This window comes from Coregonus lavaretus (genome assembly GCF_964263955.1).
Source record: "Coregonus lavaretus genome assembly, chromosome: 10".
Taxonomy (NCBI): Eukaryota; Metazoa; Chordata; class Actinopteri; order Salmoniformes; family Salmonidae; genus Coregonus; species Coregonus lavaretus.
This window is the reverse complement of record NC_139997.1, coordinates 5705285-5724159: the sequence shown is the minus strand read 5'-3', so window position 1 is coordinate 5724159 and position 18875 is coordinate 5705285. Positions and strand designations below refer to the sequence as shown.

At 44.1% G+C, this 18875-nt stretch overlaps 1 protein-coding gene across 1 annotated transcript in view; it reads right to left on the bottom strand.

Moving 5' to 3' along the window:
* LOC311135803 (putative E3 ubiquitin-protein ligase HERC1) overlaps positions 1-18644 on the bottom strand; it is an 81107-nt gene extending 62463 nt beyond the window's left edge. The window contains exons 1-9 of the mRNA XM_084169844.1: positions 18357-18644; positions 9232-9432; positions 8148-8954; positions 2712-2807; positions 2225-2410; positions 1615-1770; positions 1301-1456; positions 991-1087; positions 570-713 (exon numbers count right to left, since the gene is read on the bottom strand). Coding sequence (XP_084025970.1) covers positions 570-713; positions 991-1087; positions 1301-1456; positions 1615-1770; positions 2225-2410; positions 2712-2807; positions 8148-8954; positions 9232-9393 — 1804 coding nt within the window. The 5' untranslated portion in view covers positions 9394-9432; positions 18357-18644. The remainder of the gene's footprint in view (positions 1-569; positions 714-990; positions 1088-1300; positions 1457-1614; positions 1771-2224; positions 2411-2711; positions 2808-8147; positions 8955-9231; positions 9433-18356) is intronic.
* Positions 18645-18875: the final 231 nt, after the last annotated feature.

Genomic DNA, 18875 nt, shown 5'->3' with positions numbered 1-18875 from the left:
AATGGAGGAAGGAAGAATGCATGTTAAGAGTTAAATAAAGGTTAAATAAAATATGAGTATTTTAATAAGGTGTTCTGTTAGTGTCTGGTATTTAGAGGAGAGATTAAGTGAAATGTCATATACTGTATAAGTGAGTGGACCAGCCCAGGGACATTCTCATCTCTGTATCATACCGTTATCTCCCCCTCAGAAGGACATTATCATCTCTGTACCAAACCGTTATCTCCCCCTCAGAAGGACATTATCATCTCTGTATCATACCGTTATCTCCCCCTCAGAAGGACATTATCATCTCTGTATCATACCGTTATCTCCCCCTCAGAAGGACATTATCATCTCTGTACCAAACCGTTATCTCCCCCTCAGAAGGACATTATCATCTCTGTACCAAACCATTATCTCCCCCTCAGAAGGACATTATCATCTCTGTACCAAACCGTTATCTCCCCCTCAGAAGGACATTATCATCTCTGTACCAAACCGTTATCTCCCCCTCAGAAGGACATTATCATCTCTGTATCATACCGTTATCTCCCCCTCAGAAGGACATTATCATCTCTGTATCATACCGTTATCTCCCCCTCCGAAAGACCACACCATGCGTCCGTCCTGAGCCACAGCCATGGTGTGAGAACTACCACAGGCCGCCTGACCCACGCCACTGATGTCCTTCACCAGCGTAGGCACGTTACGACTATGGCTGTCACTGTGGCCTGGAGATACAGAGAAAGATCGTAATGACTGTGGCTGTCACTGTGGCCTGGTGACAGGGAGGGAGATCGTCATCGTTCATCATCCCTTTTACTTGTCTGATAATTATAATCATACATTTAATTTCTAAAGCAGTTTTCCAATACATCTAGAAGTCACTGAAAGTCGCTCTGTCGCTCTGTCGACTGATGATGTTATTTAATTGGCTTGCTGTGTCAATTCCATACAATGTTTGTTCTTTTGAGTGGAGGTTTGAAATGAAAAGAAAAGGAACTCTACCCAGTCTGCCGAAGTCCCCTTCTCCCCAGGTGTACAGCTCTCCATCGTTGGTTACAGCAGCACTGTGTCTGTAGCCAGCAGACACACACACCACAACCTGAAAGTAGAAAACATTGAGGAATCATATGAAAAGTGGGCAGTAGTTTTCTTTTTGGGTATTCAATAAAAATGCATGCTTTCATCCTAGCCTCGTTTCCAGTACTGATTCAAGCTGATTCTCAAACGAAACTACGTTGTGACATCTTGTACCACGAGGCTACTTCAACCCTAACACACAATGAGCACGGGTCAGTCTCCACCGCAGGCTTACTTTGCCAAGCAGAGGTCCTTGTATTATCTTGGGGTATTTCTGAGTGGCACTGTTTCCATGTCCCAGCTTCCCATAGTCTCCGTCGCCCCAGCTGAAGACCTCTCCCTCCCCCGTGACAGCCAGGGTGTGGCCATCAGAGCCCTTGGACGAGGAAACCTAAAGAACAAAACACTTCAGAAATCAGCGGGTGGCCTATCGCCTCTGACCACAGAACATCGACTGTCACGTTCTGTACATTTCCCAACGATTCTACATGTTGAATCTCCAGAGTTCATCAACACCCAACAGGGCCAACGTTGTGGTGAGTCTTTTACCTTGCGCATGTTCCTCGGGGGCTCCAGGACGAGCTTCTTGGGCATGGACTGGTTGTTGGAGTCCCCCAGACCCAGCCGCCCATAGCTGCCCTTCCCACAAGCCTTCACTGAGCCATCCGCAGACACAGAGAACGTGCAGTACTGGCCCGCTTCAATCTAGAAAGGAGGAAAGAAGAAGTTGAAAGAGAAAAAATGTCATTCAACAGAACTGATCATCTCAAACTGGACATGACATTTATGGCATTATTTCTGATTCATTCAAATGCATTTTAGCTGCAAGTAATCAACTTATTGTCCTGTTTCCGTGAGCTGATCAAGGAGACAGAGGAAGCTGTGTTTTTAATATACGCTTCGGCAAGTGTATACTACGACTCTGAGCTGACAGAACAGATTTCAGCCCACTATGTCAGACAGATGCCTGATTCACACTAGAGGGCCCACCTGAACCGTACGGAGCAGGCTCAAATATTTTTCATTTTTCCTTTCCAGCAAAGTTCCAGCAACTATGGTGGATGCGTAACCAGGCACCAGGCCCAGTACAGCTCGGCTTGGTTTGGGTGTTATTTGGCCCTACAGTGTGAATGAGGCTAGACATAGGGTCGTAGCGTACCATTTGAGCGTCGCTGAAGCCCTGCGCCAGTTTGGGCTGTAGGATCTTCTCCAAGGTGCCCTCAGCCAGCTGGTGAGAGCTGTTGCTGCCCCACACATACACCATGACCGCATCGTTCTCCACTCCACCAGCGGTGGCTGAGCCAGCGCTGCACGAACACAGGCAGTTGGACGCCAGGTTACAGATCTGATGGGGAAAGGAAGGACATTTACATACAGTGTCTTTAATCTGTCAATGGTAAACTAGAAAACACAGATAAACAGTCTGTCTTGCTTGATGTAAAATATTTAGTAAGTGTTACTGTATGTTTGTCTTTTGAGCCGTATCCTACAGTATACCTGACAGAAATAATAACCCCTCGGGGGATGAATTAAGTTTATTGAACCGTTTTGAATACAGTGCTGCCATAGCTTTACGCTGTCAGTCATCATTCAGATCCAGACCTAGAAAACACACAGATATTCCTAATTGCTTTAGTCCAACCAACCTCTTCAAACAGGCAGAGAGCAACGTGGGAGAGACTGCAGAGTCCATCGGCATCCTTCTTCAGGGCCTGAGTATTGAGAGGGTCTCCACGGAAACCCTGAGGGAATTAAAACAGAACATTAGAAGGTAGTGTTCAAGGACATTAACATAACATTAGAAGGTAGTGTTCAAGGACAATTACAGAACATTAGAGGCTACTGTTCCAGGACAATAACAGAACATTAGAGGGTAGCGTTCAAGGACAATTACAGAACATTAGAGGCTACTGTTACAGGACAATTACAGAACATTAGAGGGTAGCGTTCAAGGACAATTACAGAACATTAGAGGCTACTGTTACAGGACAATTACAGAACATTAGAGGGTAGCGTTCAAGGACATTAACATAACATTAGAAGGTAGTGTTCAAGGACAATTACAGAACATTAGAAGGTAGTGTTCAAGGACATTAACATAACATTAGAAGGTAGTGTTCAAGGACAATTACAGAACATTAGAGGCTACTGTTACAGGACAATTACAGAACATTAGAGGGTAGCGTTCAAGGACAATTACAGAACATTAGAGGCTACTGTTACAGGACAATTACAGAACATTAGAGGGTAGCGTTCAAGGACAATTACAGAACATTAGAGGCTACTGTTACAGGACAATTACAGAACATTAGAGGGTAGCGTTCAAGGACAATTACAGAACATTAGAGGGTAGTGTTCAAGGAGGATTGATCCCATTCGGCTCAAAGGACCATGAAAAAGAGGTACAGGTACTGTTTTACTACAAAGCGAAGCCTTAACAGTTCACAACTGACATCCTTCAGTTACCACTTCTCATATCCTTCTGCCAATTATATAAAAGACAGTAAAACAATACCACTGAAATAATCTCAATACCAGTCTGTTTTGGAAGACAATAAAACAATACCACATCATGTTTTATCGCAATACCAGTCTGTTGGGAAGACAATAAAACAATACCACTGAAATAATCTCAATACCAGTCTGTTGGGAAGACCATAAAACAATACCACTGAAATAATATCTCAATACCAGTCTGTTGGGAAGACCATAAAACAATACCACTGAAATAATATCTCAATACCAGTCTGTTGGGAAGACCATAAAACAATACCACTGAAATAATCTCAATACCAGTCTGTTGGGAAGACCATAAAACAATACCACTGAAATAATATCTAAATACCAGTCTGTTGGGAAGACCATAAAACAATACCACTGAAATAATATCTCAATACCAGTCTGTTGGGACATCTACCACCCTGTCATATCCATCTACATTTCAAGATCCACTTGAAAAATCACTGGTGGAGTTCTTTATCACCCAGAACATAAAAGCTTTCTGGTGGAACATTTCCTATTGATTAAGTGACTAGTAAATCAAGTGGACAGTCAAGGCAGCACCACCACACTGAGGAATAGACCAGGCTTTTAGCTCCAGGCATCAGGCCAGGAAACACAGTCAAATGAAAAAAGTAAATATGATTTAAAACTGTAAGTCGCTTTGGATAAAAGCGTCTGCTAAATGGCATATTATTATTAAAAACGAGGAGAAATGTTATGCTGCCACCCGCTGCACAACACCCTCCACAATACACACAGAGAGGGGACAAAACATTAAGAACACCTGCTCTTTCCATGACAGACTGACCAGGTAAATCCAGGTGAAAGCTATGATCCCTTATTGATGTCACTTGTTAAATCTAATGTTTTGTACACTCATATGGAAGTAGTTTAGTGCCTAAAAAAAGGGGTTAAATATGAGTAAAAAAAATTGCATTCGGGAAGTATTCAGACCCCTTGACTATTTCCATGTTTTGTTCCGTTACAGCCTTATTCTAAAATTGATTAAATCATTTTTTTCCTAATCAATCTACACACAATACCCCATAATGGCAAAGCAATAACAGGTTTTAGAATTTTTTACAAATGTACTAAAAGTAAAAAAAATGAAATATCACATTTACATAAGTATTTCAGACCCTTTCATCAGTACTTTGTTGAAGCATATTTGGCAGCGATTACAGCCTCGAGTCTTCTTGGGTATGACGCCACAAGCTTGGCACACCTGTATTTGGGGAGTTTCTCCCATTCTTCTCTGCAGATCATCTCAAGCTCTGTCAGGTTGGATGGGGAGCGTCACCGCACAGCAATTTTCATGTCTCTCCAGAGATGGTCAATCGGGTTCAAGTCCGGCTCTGGCTTGGCCACTCAAAGACATTCAGAGACTTGTCCCAAAGCCACTCCTGCATTTTCTTTGCTGTGTGTTTAGGGTCGTTGTCCTCTTGGAAGGTGAACCTTTGCCTGATCTGAGGTCCTGAGCGCTCTGGAGCAGGTTTTCATCAAGGATCTCTCTGTACTTTGCTCTGTTCATCTTTCCCTCGATCCTGACTAGTTTCCCAGTCCCTGCCGCTGAAAAACATCCCCACAGCATGATCCTGCCACCACCATGCTTCACCGTAAGGATGGTGCCAGGTGTCCTCCAGACGTGACGTTTGGCATTCAGGCCAAAGAGTTCAATCTTGGTTTCATCAGACCAGAGAATCTTGTTTCTCATGGCCTGAGAGTCCTTTAGGTGCCTTTTGGCAAACTCCAAGCGGGCTGTCATGTGCCTTTTACTGAGGAACGGCTTCCGTCTGGCTACTCTACCATAAAGGCCTGATTGGTGGAGTGCTGCAGAGATGGTTGTCCTTCTGGAAAGTTATCTCCACAGAGGAACTCTGGAGCTCTGTCAGAGTGACCATCAGGTTCTTGGTCACCTTCCTGACCAAGGCCGTTCTCCCACGATTGCTCAGTTTGGCTGGGCGGCCAGCTCTAGGAAGAGTCTTGGTGGTTCCAAACTTCTTCCATTTAAGAATAATGGAGGCCACTGTGTTCTTGGGGACCTTCAAAGCTGCATAAATGTTTTGGTACCCTTCCCCAGATCTGTGACAAGACACAATCCTGTCTCGGAGCTCAACTGACAATTCCTTCGACTTCATGGCTTGGTTTTTACAGACAGGTGTGTGCCTTTCCAAATCATGTCCAATCAATTGAATTTACCACAGGTGGACTCCAATCTAGTTAGTTATAGAAACATCTCAAGGATGATCAATGGAAACAGGATGCAGCTGAGCTCAATTTCGAGTCTCATAGCAAAGGGTCTGAATATTTATATTTTTAATAAATTTGCTAGAATTTCTAAAAACCTGTTTTTGCTTTGTCATTATGGGCTATTGTTTGTAGATTGATGAGGATATTATTTTATTTAATCCATTTTAGAATAAGGCTGTAACATAACAAAATGTGGAAAAAGTCAAGGGGTCTAAATACTTTCTGAAAGCACTGTATATAAATCATTTCCTGATATCATTCAGGTATAGGAGAGACACTTCAACGCAAACCTCCTTTTGATTTAATTTTGACAATCAGTTTTTCCATCTATGAATCTGTTTTTCAATGTGTTTCTATGGGCTAATAGCAGTATGCCAACATTTTATGTTTTATCAAATTATTATATACACTACCGGTCAAAAGTTTTATAACACCTACGCATTCAAGGGTTTTTCTTTATTTTTACTATTTTCTACATTGTAGAATAATAGTGAAGACATCAAAACTATGAAATAACACATATGGAATCATGTAGTAACCAAAAAAAGTGTTAAACCAATCAAAATATATTTTATATTTGAGATTCTTCAAATAGCCACCCTTTGCACACTCTTGGCATTCTCTCAACAAGCTTCATGAGGTAGTCACCTGGAATGCATTTCAACGAACAGGTGTACCTTCTTAAAAGTCGGTTTGAGGAATTTATTACCTTCTTAATGCTTTTGAGCCAATCAGTTGTGTTGTGACAAGGTGGGGTGGGGGGGGGGGGGTATACAGAAGATAGCCCTATTTGGTAAAATACCAAATCCATATTATGGCAAGAACAGCTCAAATAAGTAAAGAGAAACGACAGTCCATCATTACTTTAAGACATGAAGGTCACTCAATACGGAACATTTCAAGAACTTTGAAAGTTTCTTCAAGTGCAGTCGCAAAAACCATCAAGCGCTATGATGAAACTGGCTCTCATGAGGAACGCCACAGGAATGGAAGACCCAGAGTTACCTCTGTTGCAGAGGATAAGTTCATTAGAGTTACCAGCCTCAGAAATTGCAGCCCAAATAAATGCTTCACAGAGTTCAAGTAACAGACACATCTCAACATCAACTTTTCAGAGGAGACTGTGTGAATCAGGCCTTCATGGTCGAATTGCTGCAAAGAAACCACTACTAAAGGACACCAATAAGAAGAAGAGACTTGCTTGGGCCAAGAAAGAAGAGCAATGGACATTAGACAGGTGGACATTTGTCCTTTGGTCTGGAGTCCAAATTGGAGATTTTTGATTCCAACTGCCGTGTCTTTGTGAGACGTGGTGTGGGTGAACGAATGATCTCTGCATGTGTATTCCCACCGTAAAGCATGGAGTAGGAGGTGTTATGGTGTGGGGGTGATTTGCTGGTGATACTGTCTGTGATTTATTTAGAATTCAAGGCACACTTAACCAGCATGGCTACCACAGCATTCTGCAGCGATAGACCATCCCATCTGGTTTGGGCTTAGTGGGACTATCATTTGTTTTTCAACAGGACATTGACCCAACACACCTCCAGGCTGTGTAAGGGCTATTTTACCAAGAAGGAGAGTGATGGAGCGCTGCATCAGATGACCTGGCCTCCACAATCCCCCGACCTCAACCAAATTGAGATGGTTTGGGATGAGTCGGACCGCAGAGTGAAGGAAAAGCAGCCAACAAGTGCTCAGCATATGTGGGAACTCCTTCAAGACTGTTGGAAAAGCATTCCAGGTGAAGCTGGTTGAGAGAATGCCAAGCGTGTGCAAAGCTGTCATCAAGGCAAAGGGTGGCTATTTGAAGAGTCTCAAACATAAAATTATTTTGATTTGTTTAACACTTTTTTTGGTTACTACATGAGTCCATATGTGTTATTTCATAGTTTTGATGTCTTCACTATTATTCTACAATGTAGAAAATAATAAAAATAAAGAAAAACCCTTGAATGAGTAGGTGTTCTAAAACTTTTGACCGATAGTGTATACATCTTTTCATATATACCTAAGAAATTCTAAATCAAATTGCTAAATGATCCTTGGGTCATTGTGAACTAATTCCATAGCTTAGTAGAACCCCCCCCCCACCCCCCCCCCCCCCCCCCCCACCCCAGGCTTAGACTTTAGGGGGTTATACACATTGTATGTGTCCCAAATGGCACCCTATTCCCTATATAGTACACTACTAATGACCTGAGCCCCTATACCATTTGGGACGCATCCATCATCTATATAAATAGCAGAACATGAGCACTGCTGTTATTGATGATACAGATACAGCCTGAATAGAAAAAAAGAAGGGCAAGGTGAGGGAACGTACGTACCGAGTGTTGTCTCATTTGAAGAAGAGTTTGATAGATGAGATCATAACCTACTCCTCCCTCTGACTTTAACCGCTGTGACCCCATGGAGCAGGAGGACGTTATAGAGGAACAGGAGGCAGCAGAGGCAGCCAGGGCCACCTCCACCCACTCCAGCAGAAATCTCAGGGAGCCCCTCTGCACAGCCAGGCCCAGCAGCAGCTCCAGAGCCAGCCTGCGTCCCGCCCGGTCTGCACCTCCACTCCCAGAGCTCACAGATGTCTTCTTCAGGAAGTCCGCCACCTGGGCCAGGCAGTCCAACCCCACCGCCGGGATCTTGTTCTCGTTGGCCAGAGAGAGAGGGGGCAGGGAGGCTAGGACAGAGGAAGCGGTAGCCAACACGTCGTTACACAGCGCCACTCCGGGGTCCTCGCGGGCGTGCCGCCAGTTCTGCTGCAGCAGGGCGAAGAGGAGACTCAGTCCTGTCCGTACGCCCATCTCTATCAGAACGTCCGTCCCTGATTTAACTCTGGACGCTCCTCCAGGCAGCCAGGACTCCGAGGCAGGCTCCATGGCCCCGCTGTCCTGGCTAGCCATGGCCTGAGGGGGAGCAGGGGCCCGGAAGCGGTCATGGTACTTGCTGTGGAGGGCGTAGTAGATCCGCTGGAGGACCACGAGGCGGTGGTGCAGGCCCAGGGCGTAGGGGGTCCGGGCCAGCACACGGTGGGCCAGGCAGCGCTGGCTGTGGAGTAACGACGACAGGTACTCCTCCCTCTCCTCAGCAGCACTGGACTCGTACTGGAAGTCTGGCAGGCGCGGGCCGATCAGGTCCTGAAATTAAAACAAACCTTCAATTGCAACCGAGTATATTCAAAATACTTGAATATACACCGAGTACACTAAACATTAGGAACACCTTCCTTATATTGAAACTGGTCCCAGATCAGTCTGTGCTCCTGCCTACTCCATTGCTGTCATTTTCAAGCCAAACATGACATGACAATGAGTGACAGAGGGGGGGGGGGGGTTGGTATGACAGCACAAACAGACTGGCACTCAGGCTATAATCACATATGCAAGAGGATAAGAGTTGAGCACGTTCTTTTACCATTACGGGCTGGGCCACCCCCACCACCTCCTTATTGTGTAGCAGCCTGGCGTAGAGTCCTGCAGCCCCCTGGCGCGTAACGGTCTGGCTGTCCTCCGCCGCCCAGGAGCTGTTCAGATGCTCCTGCCACTTCAGCATCACGTGGGTCTGGCAAGGCACCATTTCCCCCTGATCATTATCTACACTGTGGAGTTATTACAGCTGTCAGGAACAGATAAAGCACCTTGGTTAATAATGTTAGGCTACAAGCTATAGATGCCAATATCACCAACACCATTTCTCCTGATCATTATTACATTTTAAGTCATTTTGCAGACGCTCTTATCCAGAGCGGCTTACAGTAGTGAGTGCGTTCATTTTCATATTTGTTTGCACTGGTCCCCTGTGGGAATCGAACCCACATCCCTTGGCGTTGCAAGTGCCACGCTCTACCAACTGAGCCACGCGGGACCATTATCTACACTGTGGAGTTACTGCAGCTATCGGGATGGGACCGGAGGAGAGAAGGAGTGAGAGAAAACACCTAGGTTCATACAGTATAATTCGGTTATAGGTTATAAGGTCAAATTAACATTACCACTATAAAAGGCTATGACCTATCACTATATTTGGCTGTATGCTCTAACGAAAGTTGTTGTTGAAGGAAAGCTTAGCACATTAAAAACACTGAAAGTCTTCTTTCATATGACATGAGATGACATTAAAATAGCTTAACTGAAATGTCCTTGTAGTCAAGGCCTTTCAGTAAAGGAATCCCTCCTCTTGCTCTGGTCGATATGGGCCCTGTGACTTGTAAATAATTCATTTCCATTACAGTTGGCGGCAGCAGTCGCTGGTCAGCAGCAGCAAAGTACCCAGTAGAACGGTAATAGGAGTCTCTTTTATTTTTAAAAAAACATTCTGCTTCAGTGTCAAGCCACAGCACAGCAGAGGCAACGTCTCGCAAGCTGGGTGGTGTGCACATGAATGTATGACACACTATCCCATTGGACCCACTCGCTTCTTAAACCCTCCGTGTCTAGCTAACTAACCTTCCAGACGTCTGGTTCTACAATTTACTGCTTACAACACTGCTTAGTACAAAACACCCCTCTCTGATCACAAGCCTTGGAACTCCAATGAGCTACACAATAACAGGCCTGTTGATAATAGGCCTAAGACTTGATCGTGTGAGCAAACAAAGCATGCCAGGTCGCAGTTGTAAATGAGAACTTGTTCTCAACTGGCTTACCTGGTTAAATAAAGGTGAAATAAAATAAAATAAAAATGTCAACTGATTTTATTACTGCTGATGAAGGTAAGCGCAGGCTATTAAGAGTTTAACACGTTTTTCAAGCACCGCCAACGCCCAGGGTAATATTGCAACCATCACCTTGAACTGGTCAATAGCTTGAGAGTCTCTTAATTTCACATTTGACAGACAAAAGTCTAACCTTTCATTGGGTTCCCTCAGTCTCAAAAATGCCCAGAGGCCAACACAGTAGCTTGGATGAGACGGTCCAGTACAGTAGCCTCTCTCTGGTCTATTGGAGTGGTCTGGGGGGCATCCATACTTTCGTCAAATACAACCACCGATCGTTTCTTTATTTCTGTTGCTCTAAAATGGCGAAAGCGCATGTGCCAACTGAATCTCAGATTACGTAGGGTAATCTATGTTTTAGAGCCATTTGAGAGCAACAAAAACTAGGAAACGGTCGGTGGTTATATTTGACTAAAGTTTTATTTAAAAAAAGTATGGATTTCAGCAAACAAAGACAAGCCCAACTTTAAACAGGACAAACATACAGTGAGGGAAAAAAGTATTTGATCTCCTGCTGATTTTGTACGTTTGCCCACTGACAAAGAAATTACCTATTTAATGGTAGGTTTATTTGAACAGTGAGAGACAGAATAACAACAAAAAAATCCAGAAAAACACATGTCAAAAATGTTATAAATTAATTTGCATTTTAATGAGGGAAATAAGTATTTTACCCCCTCTCAATCAGAAAGATTTCTGGCTCCCAGGTGTCTTTTATACAGGAAACGAGCTGAGATTAGGAGCACACTCTTAAAGGAAGTGCTCCTAATCTCAGTTTGTTAACTGTATAAAAAGACACCTGTCCACAGAAGCAATCAATCAATCAGATTCCAAACTCTCCACCATGGCCAAGACCAAAGAGCTCTCCAAGGATGTCAGGGACAAGATTGTAGACCTACACAAGGCTGGAATGGGCTACAAGACCATCGCCAAGCAGCTTGGTGAGAAGGTGACAACAGTTGGTGCGATTATTCGCAAATGGAAGAAACACAAAATAACTGTCAATCTCCCTCGGCCTGGGGCTCCATGCAAGATCTTACCTCGTGGAGTTGCAATGATCATGAGAACGGTGAGGAATCAGCCCAGAACTACACGGGAGGATCTTGTCAATGATCTCAAGGCAGCTGGGACCACAGTCACCAAGAAAACAATTGGTAACACACTACGCCGTGAAGGACTGAAATCCTGCAGCACCCGCAAGGTCCCCCTGCTCAAGAAAGCACATATACAGGCCCGTCTGAAGTTTGCCAATGAACATCTGAATGATTCAGAGGAGAAGTGGGTGAAAGTGTTGTGGTCAGATGAGACCAAAATCGAGCTCTTTGGCATCAACTCAACTCGCCGTGTTTGGAGGAGGAGGAATGCTGCCTCTGACCCCAAGAACACCATCCCCACCGTCAAACATGGAGGTGGAAACATTATGCTTTGGGGGTGTTTTATTGCTAAGGGGACAGGACAACTTCACCGCATCAAAGGGACGATGGAGGGGGCCATGTACCGTCAAATCTTGGGTGAGAACCTCCTTCCCTCAGCCAGGGCATTGAAAATGGGTCGTGGATGGGTATTCCAGCATGACAATGACCCAAAACACGGCCAAGGAAACAAAGGAGTGGCTCAAGAAGAAGCACATTAAGGTCCTGGAGTGGCCTAGCCAGTCTCCAGACCTTAATCCTATAGAAAATCTGTGGAGGGAGCTGAAGGTTCGAATTGCCAAACGTCAGCCTCAAAACCATAATGACTTGGAGAAGATCTGCAAAGAGGAGTGGAACAAAATCCCTCCTGAGATGTGTGCAAACCTGGTGGCCAACTACAAGAAACGTCTGACCTCTGTGATTGCCAACAAGTACTAAGTCATGTTTTGCAGAGGGGTCAAACAATTATTTCCCTCATTAAAATGCAAATCAATTTATAACATTTTTGGACATGCGTTTTTCTGGATTTTTGTTGTTGTTATTCTGTCTCTCACTGTTCAAATAAACCTACCATTAAAAATTATTGAATGATCATGTCTTTGTCAGTGGGCAAACGTACAAAATCAGCAGGGGATCAAATACTTTTTTCCCCTCACTGTAGGTACACAGTAAGGGTTTAAGGTTTTAAATTTTTACAAGTATCGACTGACAGTGACTCGATGTAGACGGAGCTCCAGTCCACTCGTTGCCGCTCAACTCTGCCTTGTACTTGTACGTGGAGAGTTTAGATTTCTCAGCAACCTCACAACAGACACTTGAACTCGATGCACAGCACAGTGCACTAAGACTCTCATCAGCCTTCATATGACTTACATTTACATTTGAGTCATTTAGCAGACACTCTTATCCAGAGCGACTTACAGTTAGTGAGTGCATACAGTGGGGGAAAAAAGTAATTTAGTCAGCCACCAATTGTGCAAGTTCTCCCACTTAAAAAGATGAGAGGCCTGTAATTTTCTTAATAGGTACACGTCAACTATGAAAGACAAAATGAGAAAAAGAAATCCAGAAAATCACATTGTAGGATTTTTAATGAATTTATTTGCAAATTATGGTGGAAAATAAGTATTTGGTCAATAACAAAAGTTTCTCAATACTTTGTTATAAACCCTTTGTTGGCAATGACACAGGTCAAACGTTCTCTGTAAGTCTTCATAATGTTTTCACACACTGTTGCTGGTATTTTGGCCCATTCCTCCATGCAGATCTCCTCTAGAGCAGTGATGTTTTGGGGCTGTTGCTGGGCAACACGGACTTTCAACTCCCTCCAAAGATTTTCTATGGGGTTGAGATCTGGAGACTGGCTAGGCCACTCCAGTACCTTGAAATGCTTCTTACGAAGCCACTCCTTCGTTGCCCGGGCGGTGTGTTTGGGATCATTGTCATGCTGAAAGACCCAGCCACGTTTCATCTTCAATGCCCTTGCTGATGGAAGGAGGTTTTCACTCAATATCTCACGATACATGGCCCCATTCATTCTTTCCTTTACACGGATCAGTCGTCCTGGTCCCTTTGCAGAAAAACAGCCCCAAAGCATGATGTTTCCACCCCCATGCTTCACAGTAGGTATGGTGTTCTTTGGATGCAACTCAGCATTCTTTGTCCTCCAAACACGACGAGTTGAGTTTTTACCAAAAAGTTATATTTTGGTTTCATCTGACATTCTCCCAATCCTCTTCTGGATCATCCAAATGCACTCTAGCAAACTTCAGACGGGCCTGGACATGTACTGGCTTAAGCAGGGGGACACGTCTGTACTGCAGGATTTGAGTCCCTGGCAGCGTAGTGTGTTACTGATGGTAGGCTTTGTTACTTTGGTCCCAGCTCTCTGCAGGTCATTCACTAGGTCCCCCCGTGTGGTTCTGGGAATTTTGCTCACCGTTCTTGTGATCATTTTGACCCCACGGGGTGAGATCTTGCGTGGAGCCCCAGATCGAGGGAGATTATCAGTGGTCTTGTATGTCTTCCATTTCCTAATAATTACTCCCACAGTTGATTTCTTCAAACCAAGCTGCTTACCTATTGCAGATTCCGTCTTCCCAGCCTGGTGCAGGTCTACAATTTTGTTTCTGGTGTCCTTTGACAGCTCTTTGGTCTTGGCCATAGTGGAGTTTGGAGTGTGACTGTTTTAAAAGTCCTACAATGTGATTTTCTGGATATTTTTTTCTCAATTCGTCTGTCATAGTTGACGTGTACCTATGATGAAAATTACAGGCCTCTCTCATCTTTTTAAGTGGGAGAACTTGCACAATTGGTGGCTGACTAAATACTTTTTTTCCCCACTGTACATTTTCATACTGGCCCCCCTGGCCCCCCCGTGGGAAACGAACCTACAACCTTGGCGTTGCAAGCGCCACGCTCTACCAACTGAGCTACACGGGGCCTTGAGCTCTTCCTGTAAGTGGAACTGTAATAGAGGAACATGATCCAGCATTAGTGAAGTGAGAGCTAGTTATGGGCCGACTAATATGAGAGAGTGAGCCTCTCTTGCAGCTCAACAGTCAGACTAGAGGCCCAACAGACAGGTAGCTTGCCTACAGCAAAGGACTGGGCCTTTATGGTTTCCAGTGGACAAAAATAACAGGTAGGTTCTTGAAGAAGGCAACAACGTTACAGTAAAAACCTAGCCCTCCCTGGCTGACTCTGCGACCTCCCTGAACCAGCACCTGACCAGCCATCTGGATCAACAGACAGACAGGACCTATATTGGGCATGGGGGGTATCATTATTAAAATGAATGTCAATTGGAGAGGCCTCACACTTTGTCTAGTATCAGGTTGACCTACAACTCCAGACCAGTCAGGCGGTCTCTGATTATTTACTATATGTACAAGAGCAAATGTGCAGGTTAGGTTACATGTTACTAATAATAAAGGCAAATAGTGACCGGAGGCAATAAAGCTTAGGCTGCCGAGTATTGAAATAACAGACCGTAGGGCCGGTTTCCCGGACACTAATTAGGCCAAGTCCTAGCCTAAAAAGTATGTTAAATAGAAATTGTCAATAGTTTTTTGTTGTTGTCTAGAACCGGGCCTAATTGGTGTACCTGAAACTGGCTACTGAAGTTAGTTATAAGGATTGCCTCAGACAGCAGAAACGAATGTCTATCAATCATTTTTTTTACATTTTAGTCATTTAACAGACGCTCTTATCCAGAGCGACGTACAGTTAGTGAGTGCATAAATGTTTTATAATTTTTTCATACTGGCCCCCCCGTGGGAATCGAACCCACAACCCTGGCGTTGCAAACGCCATGCTCTACCAACTGAGCTACATCCTTGCCCGGCCATTCCCTCCCCTACCCTGGGCCAATTGTGCGCCACCCCATGGGTCTCCCGTTCGCGGCCGGCTATGGATTCGGCTATGGATTCGAACCAGGATCTCTAGTGGCACAGCTAGCACTGCGATGCAGTGCCTTAGACCACTGCGCCACTCGGGAAGCTGTTGTATATCAATCCCTTTGTCAAGTTTCAACATGCCTTAGGACTAGCTAACATTTGCTGAGCTGAGATGCAACACTAAGATACACTAGGGTTAAATTCAGCTGTTAAATATGGCCTAAAAGCAATGCATGATGGGGTGGGACAAATGGCATGACAACAATGGCATGATTCCTCCTTGTCAACAAACCAGAAGCAACAGTAACAACTGAGACAACAACAATTATTATTATTATTATTACGGAGGTTATTATATTTGGGAGGTGCTTTTATTCATAAGTGTGTAATAGAAATTGTTTTTTTTTTTGCATATCCCAACTCCCCGAGACACCCGAGTGGGGTCACAGCCAGGGTCGCCATTGTACAGTGCCCCTGGAGCAATTAGGGTTAAGTGCCTTGCTAAAGGGCACTGCGACAGATTGTTTTTATTCACCTTGTCTGCTCCAGTATTTAAACCAGCAAACTTTCGGTTACTGGCCCTATGCTCTAACCTCGAGGCTACGTGCAGCCAAGAATCTGTGACAGAGGTTTGTGGAAAGCTGATCACATTTCTCAGAATACTCTTCTGTCATCAGAACACCACAATATGAGAGTGCATGACAAACATTAAAACGCCAAGGACATGACTGTGACTTGAAAGACAGGTTTGAATTTGACAGTGATTTCCCCAGGTATCCCCACAGGTATGCTGGCATTGCAGACAGGCTTTCAGAAAGCAGAAAACAACCAGTGAGTGTGAGAAAACATCTACTACTAGCTAAATTAAACAACATTTTGCTCCATAAAGTAATACAGCAATGTGTACGCCGCCATCTTGTCTATTTCAAATCTTCTCTCATTGATTGAGAAAGGTGGGCGAATTTAGGAAGGATCGCCAAGTAAAGGTTGGTCGAAAATCTAATGGTTGTATGGAAGCGTATACATACTGTATCACTGCTGTTTCAAAGTGTAGCTAATCTACTACAAGATGTCCAAGTGCTCCTGAAAACAGATTCAGCTGGAAACAACTCACGTTGTTGTTTTGCAATGCATACATGGCACAGGAGGGTGACTACAGTGGATGCTGGTCAAGCTTTTTTCCTTGCAATCACATTCTCAAATGACTGCCTCGCCTGGTTCACCAACTACTTCTCAGATAGAGTTCAATGTGTCAAATCGGAGGGCCTGTTGTCTGGACCTCTGGCAGTCTCTATGGGGGTGCCACAGGGTTCAGTTCTCGGGCAGACTCTATTCTCTATGTGTATCAATGATGTCGCTCTTGCTGCTGGTGACTCTCAGATCCACCTCTACGCAGACGACACCATTTTGTATACATCTGGCCCTTCATTGGACACTGTGTTAACAAACCTCCAAACGAGCTTCAATGCCATACAACACTCCTTCCGTAGCCTCCAACTGCTCTTAAACGCTAGTAAAACTAAATGCATGCTCTTCAATCGAACACTGCTTGCACCCGCCTGCCCGACTAGAATCACTACTCTTGGCGGGTCTGACTTAGAATATGTGGACAACTACAAATACCTAGGTGTCTGGTTAGACCGTAAACTCTCCTTCCAGACTCACATTAAGCATCTCCAATCCAAAGTTAAATCTAGAATCTGCTTCCTATTTCGCAACAAAGCCTCCTTCACTCATGCTGCCAAACATGCCCTCGTAAAACTGACTATCCTACCGATCCTTGACTTTGGCGATGTCATTTATAAAATAGCCTCCAACACTCTACTCAGCAAATTGGATGTAGTCTATCACAGTGCCATCCGTTTTGTCACCAAAGCCCCATATACTACCCACCATTGTGACCTGTACGCTCTCGTTGGATGGCCCTCACTACATATTCGTCGCCAAACCCACTGGCTCCAGGTCATCTATAAATCACTGCTAGGCAAATCCCCGCCTTATCTTAGCTCATTGCTCACCATAGCAACACCCACCCGTAGTATGCACTCCGGCAAGTATATCTCACTGGTCATCCCCAAAGCCAACACCTGCTTTGGCCGCCATTCCTTCCAGTTCTCTGCTGCTAATGACTGGCACGACCTGCAAAAATCTCTGAAGCTGGAGACTCTTATCTCCCTCACTAACTTTAAGCATCAGTTGTCAGAGCACCTTACCGATCACTGCACCTGTACACAGCCCATCTGTAATTAGCCCACCCAACTACCTCATCCCCATATTGTTATTTATTTTGCTCATTTGCACCCCAGTATCTCTATTTGCACATCTTCTTCTGCACATCTATCACTCCAGTGTTAATATTAAATTGTAATTATTTTGCAATATGGCCTATTTATTGCCTTACCTCCATAACTTACTACATTTGCACACACTGTATATAGATTTTCTATTGTGTTATTGACTGTATGTTTTTGTTTATCCCATGTGTAACTCTGTGTTGTTGTTTTTAATCGCACTGCTTTGCTTTATCTTGGCCAGGTTGCAGTTGTAAATGAGAACTTGTTCTCAACTGGCTTACCTGGTTAAATAAAGGTGAAAAAAATAATAATAATACAATACAATACAATACAATACAACACCTAAACTACTCACAAATTTGGTACACTGACAGCTGTCATTTTATAATCAGCAGCAGCTCTGCATTGTGTAGCAGCAAGCTAGTAGCTAGCTCCTGTAGCTACTGTCCTATCAGGTATTAGCTTTCTAGCTAGCTAGGTTGTTAACTGCTCTTTAACCAAAAGTCAAGCTAGCTATGTTAGCTATAGTTAGCTATCTTGTCAAATAGGATATGGCTGTACAGACTGCACTGTGTCATTCTGACATTAGATAGCCAAGTTAGCTAGCTAGCAACAATTGTTGTTTTTGTAACACAACATTATGTGTAACGGTGATTTTCTATTGACATAGCTACACACACTGTATACAAAAAATGCATTCCAAATAAAACCCTAACGTTACCTCTGTTTTCAGTGTCATTCACACCCGGTCTCTGCTTTACTCGTACGCTCAGCTAGCTAACGTTAACGTTAGCTACAGCTGGCAACCACTGCCAGTGCCACTGCAGTTGACAGCTAACGGCAAACAAGTTCAGCAAATAATTCTGTATCTAGAATTAATGAACACAAAATGAGTAACAAGTTAAGACGTCCAGGTTTCCATTAAGTCAGTCTCCGACACGGGGCACCGGCAAAATATTTTCGGTCTCGCCAGTACGATGCAACAGTATTCTGCCTGGTTGCCATGAAAAGAAAAGCACAGCCCATCACGCTTGGGCGTCAGCGAGAACACATGGACCACATCACGCGAGACCAAGCTTCTTCTTCTCCTTTGGGTTTATTAACTACAGATACTGTATGTTGTTGATACGTGGTAGATATGTGGAAGTGGCCTGAGGGCACACACTTAACGTGTTGTGAAATCCGTTGCGAAATGTATTGTAGCTAATGTTTTTTTTAAATGGTATATAACTGCCTTAAT